We start from the raw sequence: 12,726 nt of genomic DNA on the forward strand, positions 1-12,726 counted from the left end.
GGAGCAGGAAGCTCTTTGCCATCCCAGACCAGGGCTTTGCCAGGCTACACCTCACCTTCTTTAACCCTCTGCTCCAGACCCTTGGTTTCAGCCATTAATTAAGCTAATTAAGAAGGCGAACCTGCTCTGAACCCGTAAGGTGCCACATCGTAGAGCCCTGGGAGCCTTCAGCATTAATTGAACCTTTAATTGTTGCGGGCAGGGAAAACCCACCCCATCCTTCTCCAGGTACCACGCATCTGGCACAGAGACGATACAATAAAATAAGATAAAATGAAATAAAACAAAACAAAATAAAATAAAATAAAATAAAATAAAATAAAATAAAAAACCCACCACCACCACCACCAAGCAGGAAGGTGTCTGTGCCAGGGGAGCAAGCACTGCCTCTGAACATCTGCCTGGGAAGGAGGAGAAAAAGCTGTGGTTGGGATAAGGGATGGGGAAGAAGGGGGGGATGGGGAAAAAGGGGGGATGGGGCAGGCAGCAGCACTTCCCCCCCCCCCACGGGGGGCAACAACCCCCCCAGCACCCAGCGAACGGGGCCGTAAATATATTTTTCTAGCTCTTTTCCAGGGGGAAATGAGATCCGTGGATCCTCTACGCTCAGCCCCATCCTGCTCTGCTCAAAGGGCTGCAGCTCCATACTGGGAGCTTTTCCAGTTTCTCCCAGTGCTCCGGGCAGGGATACCCCTACCTGCACCCCAGGAATCACATGGGTCACCGAGATCACCCCAGGATGATGGGGATGATCTCCCCATCGCCTGGATTCACCCCTTATCATCGGCAAGGGCGCCACATGGAGCCATCACCCCCACCCCCAAAATAATTCCCAGCCCAAATCCTCGGCAAAAACCTGCTGCCCCACACTTTGGGGGCTGCACCCGGCGTGGGGGGCACGTACAGCCCCCACATCCCAACCTGCATCCCTGGGCAGGGGGGGGGAATCTCTCTTCAACTCGCCCCCCCCCCCCCCCCAAAAAAAAAAGCACATCAGGGAATCTGCTCCCACCATTGCAGCAGCTAATTTTCAAGCTTATTTATTAGCATTTATTAACATTTTCAGATTAAATGTGCAGGAAATCTTCACCCAGCATGACTGTGCAGCAAGGGGCGAGGGGAACCCCAAATATTGAAGAGGGATTTTGTGGGATGGGGGGGTGGGAAGCCCATGTCCCAGCACAGCACCCCAATTTGAGCTCAGCTAATTGCTGCTGATGGGTTTTTGCTCCGTATCCCCCATCCTCAAGGTGCTGGTTGGAGGCAGAGGGGGGGGTGTCAAGCCCCCCCATTCTGCAGAGGGGAGGGGGATGGGGTACTGTTATTCCGCAGGAGGGGGTCTCCCCGGCTGATTTGCAATGGTGGGGGCAAAATCCTTGCCCTTCTTGCTCCCCCTGGACCCCCCAGCTTGGCTGCTGACAGCTTGGTGGCTCCCTAGAGATAAGGGTGGCATCAACCTCCAATGGACCAGGTGTGTTTCGGTGGCCCCCCAAGTTAAAGGTGCATCACCTCTGAGGGACCAGGTGTGTTTCGGTGGCCCCCCAAGTTAAGGGTGGCATCACCTCTGAGGGACCAGGTGTGTTTCGGTGGCCCCCCAAGTTAAAGGTGCATCACCTCTGAGGGACCAGGTGTGTTTCGGTGGCCCCCCAAGTTAAGGGTGGCATCACCTCTGAGGGACCAGGTGTGTTTCGGTGGCCCCCCAAGTTAAAGGTGCATCACCTCTGAGGGACCAGGTGTGTTTCGGTGGCCCCCCAAGTTAAAGGTGCATCACCTCTGAGGGACCAGGTGTGTTTCGGTGGCCCCCCAAGTTAAAGGTGCATCACCTCTGAGGGACCAGGTGTGTTTCGGTGGCCCCCCAAGTTAAAGGTGCATCACCTCTGAGGGACCAGGTGTGTTTCGGTGGCCCCCCAAGTTAAGGGTGGCATCACCCCCGAGGGACCAGGTGTGTTTCAGTGGCCCCCCAAGTTAAGGGTGGCATCACCTCTGAGGGACCAGGTGTGTTTCGGTGGCCCCCCAAGTTAAGGGTGGCATCACCTCTGAGGGACCAGGTGTGTTTCGGTGGCCCCCCAAGTTAAGGGTGGCATCACCTCTGAGGGACCAGGTGTGTTTCAGTGGCCCCCCAAGTTAAGGGTGGCATCACCTCTGAGGGACCAGGTGTGTTTCGGTGGCCCCCCAAGTTAAAGGTGCATCACCTCTGAGGGACCAGGTGTGTTTCAGTGGCCCCCCAAGTTAAGGGTGGCATCACCTCTGAGGGACCAGGTGTGTTTCAGTGGCCCCCCAAGTTAAAGGTGCATCACCTCTGAGGGACCAGGTGTGTTTCAGTGGCCCCCCAAGTTAAGGGTGGCATCACCTCTGAGGGACCAGGTGTGTTTCAGTGGCCCCCCAAGTTAAGGGTGGCATCACCCCCGAGGGACCAGCCGCATTGAGGTGGCCAGAGGCACCAACCAAGTATTTTTGTAGCCCACCCCCCAAGAGCAGGGATGCTGTAGCAGCGGCTCGAGGATGCTCAGCCTCCCAAAATCCCGCACCGAGCGTGAAAGTCCCCGTCCCCAATCCTGTTAGGAAAAATGTTTAGAAGGAGCCTAAATTTTCCGAGGAATAATAACGAGCTGTAAAACCTTTTTAGAAAAATAACCTTCCTGGGGCTCGGAGGCAACCAGCACCACCTCCTACCGCCTTGGGAGAATAATCTGGATCTAAAGCCGCAGGATTAGGGATGCAGCGAGCGGCGGTGAAGAGCGTTACCGGGCCCGGCAATGGGAGGGGGGAGGTTCGGTGCAGCCGCGATCCGGGATCCCCCACAGATTTTAAACCAAGTTGGGAGAGAGACATCCCTGATCCCGCCAGCACTGGAGTCCTGGGATGAGTAGCCACGAGGAAACTGCGTTGGAGGAAGTGCCACCAGATGCTTCCTCCTGTGAGGTGTGGGAGGCGGCATTGGAGGAAGTGCCGCCAGACACTTCCTGCAAGGCATGGGAGGAAGCATCATTGGAAGTTTCCTGCAAGGCAGAGGAGGAAGTGCCACCAGACGCTTCCTGTGAGGCCTAGGAGGAAGAGTCATTGGAGGAAGCATCACCGGACGCTTCCTGGGAGGTGGCGTGGGAGGAGGCAGTGAGGGAGGAAGCGCCACCAGAAGCTTCCTGCAAGGCACTGGGGGAGGTGTTGGAGGAAGCGCTGCTGGACACTTCCTGCAAGGCATTGGAGGAGGCGGTGAGGGAGGAAGCACCGCCAGACACTTCCCGCGAGGCGGCACTGGAGGAAGCACCAAACATTTCCTGGGAAGCGTAGGTCAGGTAGAGGAAGCCATCCTCATCCCTGTGGTCCCGGTACAGCTCCTGCATGGTGATGGCCATGTTGGGCAGACCCTTGTCGTTCACCAGCAGGAAGAAGGTCTGGGAAGAGGCCAGGCAGAGCCGCGTCCTTCCGGGAAGGAAACAAGTATTGCTCAGCACCCAGCAGCATCCTGGAAGGAAGTACCCATGGAGGTGCAGGAAAGACCCTTGGACCACTCAAGGGGGCTTCTAGAAGCATCCCCAGGAAGGATCCATCCATAGGGACACAATCCTGGCTCCAGGACCGGTCACCCACAGGGGTAAAGGTGGGTGCCAGGGCACAGCTGGATGTGCCCCAAAACATCTGGGAGGACCAACCCCTCCCCCACATGCTCTCGACCCCCCCCATCCCCCAGGTTCTCACCTCCATCTGGCCAGGAGATACCTATCCTTGATGGTGGGGGATGGGGGGATTTCAAGCAGAACCAGGAGCACCAAGGTTCTAAACCAACCAGCAGGGCTGCTAATTACCTACCCCTAATTAACAACCCTGGCTCCCCAAGGAAAAGGGCAGATTGTCACTTTATCCCACCAGGGTGGAGGGATACTGCTCCTTTGCTAATTGCGAAGGTTAATTGCGCTAAGCTAAGGCTAAACACTTGGCCAAGCTGCATCCAGGCTGGGCTTTCACTCTGGGGTCTCCACCCCCACCCCTTAACCCTGGGGGTCCTTCGGGTCCTTCAGCACCTACCGCAGGGTGACGGTGAACTGGGAGAGGGGCAGGTCCTGGGCCACCAAATATTTGGTCCTGGTCAAGGGAGGCAACGTCTTCTCCTTCTGGTAACGCTCCACGACCACCTGTGGCAGGGAGAGGATGCTGGAGGGTGGGGGAGGGGCTGGGGGACCACCCTGCCGGGGGACCCTGAGAAACAGGGCTGTGGACAGCAGGATGGAGCCCTAAAAATCTGTTAGCCGAGAGTTACAACTCATTTGCCAGCCTTGGTGGCCATACCAGGATGAGCCACAGCCCTTACTGGGATCTTGTTGGGGTACTTGATCCGGATCTGTGCTACCTCATGCATCCTGGTGGCTGCAGGAAGGGAAAAAAAGAGGGCTCAGGACCATCCAGCACCATTGTCCCCCGCTCTGTCCCCACTAACCTACCAAGGCTTTTCCTCTGCTTGAATGTCTGGGAGGTGCTGGGGCTTGGCTGCATCCCTGGGCAGGGAGGGGGCCAAGCAGGAGGCTAGAGATGTGAGCAGGATGGGTGCCTGGGGTACTGGGAGCAGCTGGTGCTGCAGGGTGGTTAATATAGCCCGGTCCTGCCCCACCTGGGTGGGGTGGGTGGAGCTGGGGTGCTCAGCAGGGTGCTGGGTGCTGCTGGGAGGGAGGGATAAAAGCTGGGGTGCTCAGCTGGGTTCTGCTAAGGGGGTGGAGAGGAACTGGGGTGCTCAGCAGGGTGCTGCTGGGAGGGAGGGATAAAAGCTGGGGTGCTCAGCTGGGTGCTGGGTTCTGCTAAGGGGGTGGAGAGGAACTGGGGTGCTCAGCTGGGTGCTGCTGGGAGGGAGGGATAAAAGCTGGGGTGCTCAGCTGGGTGCTGGGTTCTGCTAAGGGGGTGGAGAGGAACTGGGGTGCTCAGCAGGGTGCTGCTGGGAGGGAGGGATAAAAGCTGGGGTGCTCAGCTGGGTGCTGGGTTCTGCTAAGGGGGTGGAGAGGAACTGGGGTGCTCAGCAGGGTGCTGCTGGGAGGGAGGGATAAAAGCTGGGGTGCTCAGCTGGGTGCTGGGTTCTGCTAAGGGGGTGGAGAGGAACTGGGGTGCTCAGCTGGGTGCTGCTGGGAGGGAGGGATAAAAGCTGGGGTGCTCAGCTGGGTGCTGGGTTCTGCTAAGGGGGTGGAGAGGAACTGGGGTGCTCAGCAGGGTGCTGCTGGGGTGGGTAAATAAATAAGTCAATAAAAGGTGCTTAGCAGGGTGCTGGGCTCTGCTAAGAGGGATGGATAAAATCTGGGGTGCTCAGCTGGGCCCTGCTGGGATGGATAAAATCTGGGGTGCTTAGCAGGGTGCTGGGCTCTGCTGAGAGGGATGGAGAGGAGCTGGGGTGCTCAGCTGGGCCCTGCTGGGATGGATAAAATCCGGGGTGCTTAGCAGGGTGCTGGGATGGATAAAATCCGGGGTGCTTAGCAGGGTGCTGGGCTTTTCTGGGCTGGGTGGAGAGGAGCTGGGGTGCTCAGCTGGGCCCTGCTGGGATGGATAAAATCCGGGGTGCTCAGCAGGGTGCTGGGATGGATAAAATCCGGGGTGCTCAGCAGGGTGCTGGGCTCTTCTGGGCTGGGTGGAGAGGAGCTGGGGTGCTCAGCAGGGTGCTGGGTTGGGTGACAGTTGGGGTGCTCAGCTGGGTGCTGCTGGGCTGGATAGAATCTGGGGTGCTCAGCAGGGTGCTGTTGGGCTGGATGGGCATTCCTTGGACAGGGCTGAGCACCAGCAGGATGCATCCAGTGCCAGCCCAGCATCCCTGCTACGTGCCCTGCAGAATTTATTTTTTTTGGGGGGGGTGTGTGTGTTTAGATTTAATTTTTTAAAAATATTTTAATTTTTTTATTCTTTAAATATTTTTGGTGCTTTTTTAATTTGGGGGAGATTATTTTTTTGGGGGGGTGTTATTTTTTTATATTTTTTATTTTTTCATTTATTTTTTTATTTTTATTTGGGGGCAGGTTTTGGGGGAATTTTTCATTTTTATTTACTTAGTATTTTTTATTTCTTGATTTTTTTAAAAATTTTATTTTGGGGGGACTATTTTTGAGCAGATTTGGGGGGATTTTTTTAATTTTTATTTTGGAAACGTTTTTAATGTTTAATTTTTAAAACTTTTAACATATTTTGGATTTTTTTTATTTTGGGAGGATTTTTTAAATTTTTATTGTATTTCGTAATTTCCCCCCCTTCCTTTTCCTTCCTTCTCCAGCCCCCCCCCCCCGTCCTCCCCCGCACAAAAGGAGGTGGCAGGACAGGCTCAGCCCAGCTCATTCCGCCACAGAAACATAAATTAACCTCATTTACATAAATTCCTTGACATCGCGGTGCTTTCTGGCTGCGCCTTGGGAAGGGGCTGCTGCGCACCCGGGTGCATCCCGGCAGGATTTGGCCCCTCCTGGCACCGAGCATCCCCCTCCCCCCAGGGCCGTGACAGAGCAGGGGCTCCTCACCCCTGGCTATTTCCTATCCATAATTAATTTATTTCACATACATATTTAATTTATTTTGCCATTGTGCTGTATAGTCGCCTACTTTGCCATAAAAAAATAAAATAAATAAATAAAAAAATAAATCATCACTGGTTGGGAAAATTCCATTAGCTGTATATATTCCATCTGTGTAGCCCGTTAAGCCATTATAAATTTATATCCCTTATAAATTTAATTCCAGGACATTGGCGTGGGATTTGAAGCAGAGTTTCAGAGGGGGTGGGGGAGGGGCGTTGTCCTCCCAGGTGATTTTTTTGTTTGTTATTTTACCAATAAACTGATAAATCCTTTTTTTTTTTCCTCTATTTGCTAATAAAAAGGAATCGATTACTGTTCCCTGATTTAATTCTGCTTCCAGGCGAGTGCTAATGGCTTCGCCGTGAGAAAAAGTTGATTTTTTTAATTAAAAAAAAAATTAATCTCCATTTACAATTAGTTCATTAATGGTGAGCATCTATTATTTATTAGTTTAATTTCCGATTATTGCTGTGGTACCGGGCTGGGCTCTGGAATCCTGGGTTGTCATGGAAATGCGATGCTTTCGTTAGCGTGAGCTAATTAATTAAAGATGAAGGGAAATTAGTTTTCGTGATTGGGGGGTGGGGGGGTGGAGCATCCCCCAGGATCCTCCGAGATTAATTTCCTTGAGGAGTAAATAGGGTGGGAAAAATCCCAATAAATAATAAAAAAAAAAAAATCCCCCCTACTCCCTCCAAAGATTGATTTTTAATATTAAAGTGGGAATCGCAGCCCCAGGGTGGGGGAGGGGGGACACTGCCCGCCCCTCCCCCCCCAACTCTTGGGGGTCCCTGTCCCCACGGCTGCACTGTGGGGGAGGGGATGCTCAGCCATAGATAAGATATAGACAGGATCTCTCTACATTATTCCACCTATTAATTATCGCTAATAGGTACCTATAGATGCGATTGCTATAGGTTATAGCTAGCAGCTGGGGTTTATAGATTAGATTGCTATATTTTATCGCTAATGGGTATACATTATAGATAAAATTTCTATATTTCATAGCTAATAGCTGTATCATAGGTAAGATTTCTATATGTTAGCTAATAGCTGTATCATAAATAAGATTCCTCTATATTATAGCTAATAGCTATATATTATAGACGAGATTTCTATATTTTATAGCTCATAGGTACATATTGTAGCTAACAGCTGTATCTTAGATAAGATTTCTATATGTTACAGCTAACAGGTATACCTTATAGACAAGGTTTCTATATTTTATACCTAATAGCTGTATCATAGATAAGATTTCTATATATTATAGAATATAGGTATATATAAGATACAGGTATATCTTACAGACAAGATATCTACACGTTATAGCTAATAGGTACATATTATAGACAAGATTCCCATATTTTATAGCTAATAGCTGTATCATAGATAAGATTTCTATATATTATAGCCAATAGGTATATCTTATAGACAATATTTCTATATTTTGTAGCTTATAGGTACATATTATAAACAAGATTTGTATATGTAATAGCTAATAGCTCCATATTACAGACAAAAATTCTATATGTAATAGCAAATAGCCATATATTATAGGTAAAATTTCTATGTTTTATAGCTGATAGGAACATATCACAGACAAGAACTCTATATTTAAAATATCTGAGTATTAGGGGTAAGATTTCTATGTTTAAGAGCTAATAGCTGTATATTATAAATAAGATTTCTCTAATAATAGTTCAGATTATATATAGCTCATAGCTATGTATTATAGCGAAGATTTCTATATTTAATAGCTATGTGTTACAGATAAGATTTCTGTATTTTATAGCTAATAGCTATATATTTATAGGTAAGATTTCTATATTTTACAGCTAATAGGTACGTGTTACAGATAAGATTTCTATATTTTATAGCTAATTGCTGTATGTTATGGGTAAGATGTCCCCACACATTATAGCTGTCTGTATGGCGGTTGGTCCTCCCCCGCCGAGAAACCACGGATGCTGGGAGGAGGCTTCACCGCAGCATCCTCCACCAGCAGCCCTTTGGCCCTGGGGAAGACCCCCCAGCTCCCCCCACCCAGGGCAGCACCCACCATCCCCAAGCCCCCAACCATTCCCAGCGAGGGGTCCGCACACCCACCCAGGGCAGCACCCACCATCCCCAAGCCCCCAACCATTCCCAGCGAGGGGTCCGCACACCCACCCAGGGCAGCACCCACCATCCCCAAGCCCCTCAACCATCCCCAGTCAGGGGTCCGCACACCCACCCAGGGCAGCACCCACCGTCCCCAAGCCCCCAACCGTCCCCAGCGAGGGGTCCGCACACCCACCCAGGGCAGCACCCACCGTCCCCAAGCCCCCAACCATTCCCAGCAAGGGGTCCGCACACCCACCCAGGGCAGCACCCACCATCCCCAAGCCCCCAACCATTCCCAGCAAGGGGTCCACACACCCACCCAGGGCAGCACCCACCATCCCCAAGCCCCCAACCATTCCCAGCAAGGGGTCCGCACACCCACCCAGGGCAGCACCCACCATCCCCAAGCCCCCAACCATTCCCAGCAAGGGGTCCACACACCCACCCAGGGCAGCACCCACCATCCTCAAGCCCCCAACCATTCCCAGCAAGGGGTCCGCACACCCACCCAGGGCAGCACCCACCATCCCCAAGCCCCCAACCATTCCCAGCGAGGGGTCCGCACACCCACCCAGGGCAGCACCCACCATCCCCAAGCCCCTCAACCATCCCCAGTCAGGGGTCCGCACACCCACCCAGGGCAGCACCCACCGTCCCCAAGCCCCCAGCCGTCCCCAGCGAGGGGTCCGCACACCCACCCAGGGCAGCACCCACCATCCCCAAGCCCCCAACCATTCCCAGCAAGGGGTCCGCACACCCACCCAGGGCAGCACCCACCATCCTCAAGCCCCCAACCATTCCCAGTCAGGGGTCCGCACACCCACCCAGGGCAGCACCCACCATCCCCAAGCCCCCAACCATTCCCAGCGAGGGGTCCGCACACCCACCCAGGGCAGCACCCACCATCCCCAAGCCCCCAACCGTCCCCAGCGAGGGGTCCGCACACCCACCCAGGGCAGCACCCACCATCCCCAAGCCCCCAACCATTCCCAGCAAGGGGTCCGCACACCCACCCAGGGCAGCACCCACGCTCCCCAAGCCCCGGCGTGGGCAGAGCATCCCCAGGGCAGGGGGCTGCAGGCTCGACTCCCAGGGTTTTTTTTTTATTTTCACGGCTTATTTTAGCGCCGATGCTCCGGCTGCGTTACCGCTTCCCTTTCCATAAATAATCCTCAATTATGGAGCTCCCGCTGGTTTTTCCTTGGGAGGAAAGTCCCCAGCGGGTCGTGCCGGGCTGCAAACACGCCACAGCTCGGCAGGAACATGATTAGTGCTGGGGCAGGCGCGGGGGCGGCTTTGTTGATGTTTTAATGGCGAAGCCAGTTATTAACGATCAGGCTGGTACCCACCGAGCCAGGAGATGCTTCTCCAGGCTCAAGATGAGGGGGAAGGTGGGGGTCCCACCATCCCACGCTGCTGGGCGCTGGGCACAGAGCCCACTTTTGGAGGGGCACGCTCAGGATCTGGGCATCCCAGGTATTGAGAATATCGGAAATATTATGGAATATTTTTTTTTAGCACCAAAGGAGCCGCAGCCATCACCACCCTCCAGCTCAGGCGTTGTGCCCCCCACCCCCCTTCTCCATCCTGCTCCATCCCCAGCCAGGATTGGTGCTGAATAACAAATTCGCCTCCCGTTAGGGCTGAGTGTTCCCAAGAATTTCAATAAGCTGGAAAAACCCAGCCTGCAGGATGAGTGATTTCGGGTAGGGAGACAGGCTTAAGGTTATTAAGTGCCCTGGGTTATTATTTTTTTTCCACCCCCCCCTTTTTTTTTTTTTTTCTTTCGGAGCCGAATAAATAGCGGCGCAAAGGAAAAGCCTGTTGGGTTGGTGTTTTTTTTATTTCTTTTTTCTTTTTTCCTCCCCAGTGGGAGGCATGGACCAACCGTGCCTCAACCACAGCTGCACTGCAGCATCCCTGCGATCCCCCTCCCCAGTCCCTGCCCCCATGCGGGGGTGCCCCAGGGGGAGGGATGCGGGGAGGTGACCAAGGGCTCTGGGTGGCAGTGGGTGGCAGGGTCCCCGTGCCAGGGCTCGTCCCCCCGTGAGGTTTTTTTTCCCCAAAGATTTATCCCAGCCCATCCATCTCCATCGCCAAGCTCCCGGCTGGAGCGCAGAGGTGGAATTTTGGGGGATGAATCTAGCTGGGGTTTGAGGGAGGGGGAAGGGTCATGGAGAGAGGGTGGGGGGCAGGGCTGGGAGGGGGGGCACTGGCCGTGGGGCTGCCCCTGGGGTGAGGGATGCGGCATCTCCATGAGCCAGGGTAGCATGGAATTGGATGGGAATGGGGATGGGATGGGATGGGATGGGATGGGGACTGGGACTGGGATGGGGATTTGGACTGGGACTGGGATGGGGATTTGGACTGGGACTGGGATGGGATGGGGATGAGGATGGGGATGGGATGGGGATGGGATGGGATGGAGATGGGATAGATGGGATGGGGATGGGGATGGGATGGGATGGGATGGGATGGAGATGGGATGGGGATGGGATGGGGATGAGGATGGAACTGGATGGGAATTCGATGGAATTAGTTGGGGATGGGATGGAGCTGGCTGGGGATGGGTTGGAATGGGATGAGGATGGGGGTGGGATGGAACAGGATGGAGATGGGATGGAATTGGACGGGGATGGGGATGGAATGGAATGGGATGGGGATGGGGACCGGGATGGAATTGGATGGGGATAGGATGGAATGGGATGGGGATGGGATGAGATGGGGATGGGGACAGGCTGGAATTGGATGGGGCTAGGACAGAATTGGATGAGGATGGAAATGGATGGGGATAGGATGGGGTTGGAACGGAACTGGGTGATGATGGGATGGAATGGGGATGGGATAGGGGTGAGAAGCAGGCATGCCCTCCTCCCAGCTCCTTGCTGTTCCCTGCTGGCTTTGCACTGCAGACACCCCCTCTACGTCTCCTGCTGTGGTCACCTACCATCTGGGGGGGTGGGGGGGTGACACAACCCCAACAAAACCCACCCCTTGCTTTTCTGGAAACCACTGGGTGAGAAACAAACGCTCCTCGGGATGAGCCCAGATTAATATCCCGGTCCACAGGCCTCTTGGATACAGCCCCTGCCAAAGCGGGGGAGCCTTGCTAAGGCACTAATTGCTAAATAATTACTGCAGGGGGGGGTTGCCAGCCACTGCCCGGAGCTGGCAGGCATGTGGCTGCACGTTGTACACCCTTTGCACGATGCGAAGCCTTCCATCATCCTCCTCCTCCTCCTCCTCCTCACCTGGCTTGGCTCACCACCGTCCTGGCCGTGCCAAGCCAGGCGCCGGAGCCCTGCTTGCTCTTGGCCACCAGCCTGTGGCAAATTAAAACTCCCCGCAGGAGCGAGACTGAAGCTACAGAGGGAAAAGTGGCTGGCGGGGGCTTGGCTGAGCCCCCCCAGGTCCCATCCTGCTCAAGGGGCTGGGGCAGAGCTGCTTCAGCCAGGGCTCAGGGCGGTGGGGTCCATCACCTTCCCATAGGCACAGCCCAGCTGGGTTGCAGGAACGGAGCTGGAAAAGCAGGGATGTGCTTCAGTGGGGGCTGTGGGGGGGGCTCAGCACCCAAATCCAGCACCCTGATGGTGCCAAGGAGCTTCCCTGGGTGTCTGGATGATGCTCTGCAGAAGAAGCATGCAGGGGGCTTCTGGGCCACCCCGGGTCCCCCCACCAAGCCCATCGGCATGGTCGGGGGCAAGCTGAGCTGCCCAGCACCCCAAAACATGCCACCATGGGGGGCGGGGGGGGGGGGCGGGGTGTGTGTGTGTTGCTGAGATCCAGCATCACCACAGCCCTCTGATCCCACTCCTCTCGCAGCTGATGGGATTAGGGGGGATTATCCTCTTGTTCCTCCCTCCCCTCGAGGAGGAGAATAACCGTGAGAAGGTACTTCCAGCTTTGCTTTTATGCTCTTTTTTTATGCTCTTGACCCAGGTGCTGGCCTGGACCCCTCTTTTCCCTGCCCTTCCCCCCCACCCCACCCACCCCCCGCCCCCAGCCTGTGAAGCTCCCGGAGCTGCGATGGGTTGATGTGACTTGTAGGGGCTTTCACGCACCCTTGTCCCCATCCCCATCCCTGTCCCCA

General features: G+C 54.4%; 1 protein-coding gene across 1 annotated transcript; it reads right to left on the bottom strand.

Moving 5' to 3' along the window:
• Positions 1–3,044: 3,044 nt before the first annotated feature.
• LOC130143196 (microtubule-associated proteins 1A/1B light chain 3C-like) lies at positions 3,045–4,488 on the bottom strand. The gene is made up of 4 exons (XM_056325847.1): positions 4,437–4,488; positions 4,307–4,362; positions 4,024–4,130; positions 3,045–3,420 (listed from the first exon to the last, which is right to left on the bottom strand). The coding sequence occupies exons 1-4, from the start codon at positions 4,486–4,488 to the stop codon at positions 3,045–3,047; spliced, it is 591 nt and encodes a 196-aa protein (XP_056181822.1).
• Positions 4,489–12,726: the final 8,238 nt, after the last annotated feature.

The sequence above is a fragment of the Falco biarmicus genome (assembly GCF_023638135.1).
Source record: "Falco biarmicus isolate bFalBia1 chromosome 13 unlocalized genomic scaffold, bFalBia1.pri SUPER_13_unloc_1, whole genome shotgun sequence".
Lineage (NCBI taxonomy): Eukaryota > Metazoa > Chordata > Aves > Falconiformes > Falconidae > Falco > Falco biarmicus.